At 41.8% G+C, this 6,257-nt stretch overlaps 1 protein-coding gene across 1 annotated transcript; it reads right to left on the bottom strand.

Moving 5' to 3' along the window:
- Positions 1-464: 464 nt before the first annotated feature.
- mnx2b (motor neuron and pancreas homeobox 2b) lies at positions 465-5,967 on the bottom strand. Its single transcript, XM_086071719.1, has 3 exons — positions 4,918-5,967; positions 2,291-2,448; positions 465-2,005 (listed from the first exon to the last, which is right to left on the bottom strand). Exons 1-3 carry the CDS (start codon positions 5,432-5,434, stop codon positions 1,571-1,573), a joined length of 1,110 nt encoding a protein of 369 aa, XP_085927845.1. The 5' UTR covers positions 5,435-5,967; the 3' UTR covers positions 465-1,570.
- Between the last annotated feature and the right edge of the window lie 290 nt (positions 5,968-6,257).

Raw genomic sequence — 6,257 nt, 5'->3', positions numbered from 1 at the left:
AAACCGAGGACCACCTGCATACTTTGGCATTGTCTTCGTCGAGATCGGTACCTTCCTCTCCGATCACCTGTCAATTGAATTTTTTGTCTATTGTCGCTACATGAACCTAATTTTTAACGTATTAATGGTACAATTTGATTTTAATTTACTGATTCTAATCGCCTGCGATTGGCTGGCAACCAGTTCAGGGCGTACTGTCCGAAAAACAACACGCACGCACGCGCACACACACACAATCTACATTGAAGAAACGTTCAGTTTCAAATGTGATCAACTTTATTTCCTGAGTTTTCTCACAAATGCTGCATGGACCTCAAATAATCCAATTGACCTGCTTACACAATATAAACATGCATATAGCCACTGTGTTCTATTTTATACAGCATCTGAATGGGATGTGTTGTTTCTCTCACACTATGTCCACCAAAAGAATAACAAGCAATTTACAGAGTCCATTTTTTTAAGGTAAATAACCATACATATACTGTATTTAAAGTCTAATCACATTTCTCTTGGCAATGGCTCAGTCAAGTCAAGTGTATTTATTGAGAACATGTCAAACAACTTTGTTTTTTCACATTGCTAAACAACAAACAAGAGTAAGATAAATACATTATGATCCATTTTTTTTAATAACAAATCAAATAAATTAATTAAAATTCATTTCCACACAAAAATGGGAAATGCTTAAATGGTAAACGGGTGAAAGTGCAACATCACATTCAAAATGATAGAAACAATTAAAAAAAAAAAGCATCTTAACATGTGGTGCCAAAGCCATTATGTTTTGGAAGTTGAAGCACCGTTGGTCAGTCAAACAGGATCTTTTTGTGTACATTTATACACAACTTGTTGTCTTATAATACACGGTCCTGGCTGTGAGTTAAGAAGGTGGCTGGAGGAGACGAGACAACTTGAAGGTGCAGCGATGATGATGGCAGTACTGGATGTGTTTGCATGTGGGGCCGTCCTTTCACATTTTCACCAACGAGAAAACAGCATTAAGTCCACGTGTTGTTAACCTTTACATACTTTAGGTCACATTTTAACCTATTTTGAAATTTGCCAGCAATGAAAATACCCCAAATGTAAATTTCCAAGCCTTAAATTTGATGACCCCTGCCGCCTTAATTTACCCACAAACACAATTCAATATTTATAAACGTTATTCTGTTGTATAGGTGCTCAAAACAGTCCTGAGAACTGTCTGTGTTTCCACCACATTTCAAAGATTCCTGCAGAAACATACATCTTCTTATTTTTGAAAAGTTACGGGGAATCTCAAAACAGTGGAAGTAAAATACGCTTCTCTTTTCTCTGAAACATATTTTTAAGGATTATCAATTATATCAGAGTGGCTATTAATATAAAGTAAAAATATCTGGAGTTGATGATTTGATCTAGACAATTATTAAGAGCATATTCTTAGCTTGGATCAAAATTGATACCATCTACTATGTGTGTGCATGGAAAACGATCCGCATTTACGGGCCAACAACAAATGTTCTGGTTGTTCACAATGGTAGACTGCCTTCAAGCGAATGTCCCTGAAATCAAATGTTCAGTCTTTTCACAGTCCCGCCACCATTTTCCTGTCTCCTCCTCCTCCTCCTCCTGCTCCTGCTGCTTGCACTCCCTCCAGTTCATCTTCAGTGAAAGGGCTGTGCGGGTTGAAGCCCACTTCGGCGCTGCGCTGCAAGAAGTCCATGGATCGCGGCATCCCGACTCGGTTCCCCATAACCACCGAAAAACCGTGCCGGGGTTCTTCTTCTTCTTCTTCTTCCTCCTCCTCCTCCTCTTCCTCCTCCTCTTCATCTTCATCACCATCCTCCAAAAGTAGATCCACAGCGCGGTCTTCCGGACTCCCACGCTGAGACCTTTTCTCACCGGGTTTGTTACTGGATGCTTTTCCAGCGGCTTCAGACTGGCCGCAAGCACCGGCCTGCTCCTTGGCCTTCCGACTTCGCTTCCACTTCATTCTCCGGTTTTGGAACCAGATCTTGACCTGACCGAAAGGCCACAGAAACACAAGCTTACTTTACTCGCTTTCCCCTTGAGGGATTAGAATAAGTATAGCAAACTAACACTAACCTAGATATTGTAATTTTTGCAAAAAAAGGTGTGTGAGTTCTAAAAATGCAGTGGAATTAAAAAGTTGAAATGTAGAAGGTGAGGGTTGAAATGGTTTGGAGAACTTGTTTAAGAACTAACTAAAATGATAGCACATTTTTGGAGTTGACTGCTTTTCAGCACAATTAAAATGACGACTTTGAGACGGGTTCCCTCCTACCTGTGTTTCCGTCAGCATAAGAGAAGTGGCCACTTCGAAGCGTTTGGGTCTGGACAGGTACTTGTTGAGCTTGAACTGGTTCTCCAGCTCCAGCAGCTGCTGGCTGGTGAAGGCCGTGCGAGGCCTTCGGCACTTTCCCAACAGACCAGACTGGGGGCCTTTAAAAAGGAGCACACTTACTATCACAATTTCAGCCATATACACTCCAGTGAGGCACAGAACAATTCGTTAAAGCCAAAATGGCCTCATTTTATGACATCACGTTATCTTTTTGTATATTTTATATTGTAAGCCACAATTACATTACAATAATATGTACTCACACTAATTCAAACATGGTATTCTGATTAATATTTGTCCAACATGAGTTGAGCCACAAAATCCACACCTTTTTATCCATCTCACGGGGCGGCCATTTTGCCACCTGCTGTAAAAATGGCCGCCTACTGAGACGGACATAAAGCAGTTGGATTTGTTGCTTACCTCAAACACAAGAATAATCACAATGTTGTGTTTAGACAGACAACTTTGGGGTTGACTTTTCCTTTAAGGGTTTAATGCAAATGTGTGAAATGTAAAAGTTAGTTAAACTGAAATAACTACTACTACTACTACTACTACTAACTAACAAGGAGGAATTTATTATTTCGTGTATCACTAGAGGGAGCCCATGTATCATAATTTGATCATCACTGCTATATATAAAACCTAGTTTTTAATCATTAAATTGTAATAGTTGTCAGGGGCGTGGCCTCAATGGAGAATGTGGGTTTCATAGCCACGCCCCCCACATACAGCTACTATTTTTAAACCCTCACTTTTCACACTGATGCCCCCTTCAAACTTGTTTTTCTTTTTTTTAAAAAAACATTGCCAGCATTGTCAAATGTTATTTTCAGTATTTGCCGTGGGCTGCAAAAAAATGTGCTATGTCCCAGTTTGAACACCCCTATCCAATGTCACATCATTTCTTGCATTGTTATAGCACAATTTCACTCAATTGATCTGCCAGTTTCGAGAAGTTTCCCACACCCACACACCCACACCCACACCCACACCCACACCCACACCCACACCCACACACACACACACACACACACACACACACACACACACACACACCCACACACCCACACACACACACACACACACACACACACACCCACACACACACACACACACACACACACACACACACACACACACACACACACACACACACACACACACACACACACACACACACACACACACACACACACACACACACACACACACACACACACACACACACACACACGTGTGAAATCTTGGGCCAAATGCTGATACCAAGGACACAGGAAGTTCAGTATCATTTTTGTATCAGTAGACACATATGGCAGCACTCTGCGGTCGTCATTAACTGTAAGGCTTTGCTGCAGTTTGTTGTTGACGACGGGCAATACAGCAGAAGCAGATGCCGGGCCGTACAGGCCATAAAATCACAAGCGTGCCATTAACTTAATGAAAATTCAATGACGGCTTTGGGATTTTATTGATGAACTACAAAACGTTTTAGGCGCTTGTTTATTAGTTTCTTTGTCACATTGAGACAGTTTTCATCGGTTTGCGCTTTATAGAGACACAGAAGGGGCAAAAGGAAAATATGAGTGGGTCTAATAAAGTAGGGAGTGTATGGATATATTGCCAACACTGACAGAAAAGTAAAAAAAAAAAAAGTAGAAACATGTACTTAGTATACAAAACAAGCTAGTGTTGGTTTAAGATGGGCCTACTGAAACCTGAGTTTCTCCTGATGATTTGTCATCAGTGTAAGTGAATAAGGAGAGTGTCAAAGTGCTTGAAGTAAATTGAAGGCAGAAAAGCCCTGATGAGTAAAAAACTGATGTTAAATACAAAACACAAGGTTTTTATAATGGGATTTGTCTATTTGCAATTCATAAATTGATGACCTTTACGTACTGTATCCATTTTGACACAAGTGAGAAGCAAACTTTTTCAGTGTCACTAATCTAACTCTAATGACCTTTTTGTGACGGTTGAAGCTATTAGAATACAATAAAATAACATGCAGTGGTCCGGGTTTGTCTATTAATCCATCCTATCTTTTTGCACTTTACCAAATGTTGACATTTTTTGATAGAGAATGAAAATGATTGACCAGTTTGACCTCATGATAAACTTGAAAATACAAAAGTAAATGGGTCATTTTAATGGTAATAAAAAAAGAAAAGAAATATCCTATTATTTCTGATCTAACAGTACAAGAATCACTGAATTAAATGTCCAAAGGGAGTAATGTTTAAAGTTTTTCTTAATCCAGGGCAATACATTTGTTAAATCCAGTTCTGTTGTTTACGACTTTTACGTACAATACAATTGCATTTAGAACGCTTTGTTTTCAAATAATTATATAGGCCTTTACTTTTGAACTTTTATGCACAATACATTTGAATTCAAGTAGGGTTACAGTGGCTAACAATAATATTAAACGCACTTATTTTTAGGAATGAAATCTATGCCCTGTGCCTACTAGCTACAATTGTTGGTCATTAGGCTACTTGGTGGTCCTAGATCGATATCAAAGATACTAAAACAAACCAAAACAACAGTTTAAAAAGACTCACCGCTGTAATCTGGCAGTCTTGGCATCATAATCCCTGCCCGGATCCAGTGCTCCAGGGGCACCGAGCCCGCCATGGCCGCGGCCGCCTTCAGGTGCTCCGGGTAGGCGTGAGTCAGCTGCGTAAAGCCGGTGTAGGCGAAAGCAGGGTGCTGACCACCCAGAGCAGACAGCGGGTACATGGGCGCCGCCGGGTACATGCCCGGGATGGCAGCATGTGGCATGGAAGTCAATCCCGGGTGCGCGAGATTGAGCACACTCGCTTTTGGGATCATTCCTGACAAGTGAATGTGCGCGGCGGCCCGAGGGGGCGGCGTGTCCCCGTGGCGGCAGGACACGGGGCTCCCCGCCGGACTGTCGCAGCTCAGGCCCGGGGACAAGTCTCGGTCTCGGTCTCGGTCTCGGCTGGCCCGGTTGGGCTCGTCTGCGAGCAGAGCGTCGATGCGAAAGTTTTTCGATTTCTCCATGACGAGTTGGAAAGAAGTCAAGAAGTTTAGAGGCTGCACACCTGCGGAGTGCATTCATTCACCTGATGCAATTAACGCACGCATGTGTCACGTTGCGGTAACTCCTGCTTGCAGATGACTGTTTGTTTGCCCACTGTGGTCTTGCAGAGTGAGTTTATTTAGCGCGTCGACTGGGAAGGTGTCCGTCTTCAACCTCAACTCCACGCACTTCGTCCCTCCCTCCATTCATCCGTCAATCCAGGCCGAGGTGGGGGCCGGCTGTGATTGGCTCTGACGGGCCTCTAATCAGCTAATTACCCGCTCGTTTCTCCCCCTCTGGAAAGCATTGCGAGTGAGGTAATGTCCAACCCTTGTCCCGCCTGCAAACACCTTCAACTGCATCAAAGCTGGGAAGGCTACATTAGAAGATTAGTCAATTGTTAAACTGCAGTCCTGCATATGACATGGGTGTCAGATCTCCACCCTTAAATTGCACACTTAACTGGCCACAATTAGGCATTATCCGCGCATGATGCAGCCACATCTAAAGACAATAATAATGCTTAATTTTTTTTATTGCATTTAAACATTTTCAGCATCATTTTAATTGCTTCTCCTTCCACATTTGTCAATCATTTCAGACCAATAAAACTTCAAAACACTCACAAAATTCAGGACTTGTGAGGAATGACTTTGAGAACTTTTCAGTTCACATTTTCCAGTCACACAAACACACAAAGATATTGAAGTGTGAGACCAGACGTCCAACAAATAAAGTTCCTTATAGGCTATAGTATTTCCCATTCCAAATTCAAACTGTTCAGCTCATTCAGAATATATGGTAAGTATTTATCATTTTACTAAAGGTCCCAAATTTTCACAGCACGGAAAGATAGTT

Source organism: Leptonotus elevatus, chromosome 3 (genome assembly GCF_054856555.1).
Source record: "Leptonotus elevatus isolate MCC_2025b chromosome 3, RoL_Lele_1.0, whole genome shotgun sequence".
Lineage (NCBI taxonomy): Eukaryota > Metazoa > Chordata > Actinopteri > Syngnathiformes > Syngnathidae > Leptonotus > Leptonotus elevatus.
The sequence above is the reverse complement of the archived record's forward strand: the minus strand, read 5'-3'. Positions and strand labels throughout refer to the sequence as shown.

What these genes read in the sequence shown, in the direction of transcription:
- mnx2b (XM_086071719.1), bottom strand. Translation starts at nt 5,434, where the DNA reads ATGCACTCCGCAGGTGTGCAGCCTCTAAACTTCTTGACTTCTTTCCAA. An exon ending in AAGACTGCCAGATTACAGCG is followed by an intron (nt 2,449 to 4,917) that starts GTGAGTCTTTTT and finishes TCCTTTTTAAAG; the next exon opens with GCCCCCAGTCTGGTCTGTTG. An exon ending in TTATGCTGACGGAAACACAG is followed by an intron (nt 2,006 to 2,290) that starts GTAGGAGGGAAC and finishes CCTTTCGGTCAG; the next exon opens with GTCAAGATCTGGTTCCAAAA.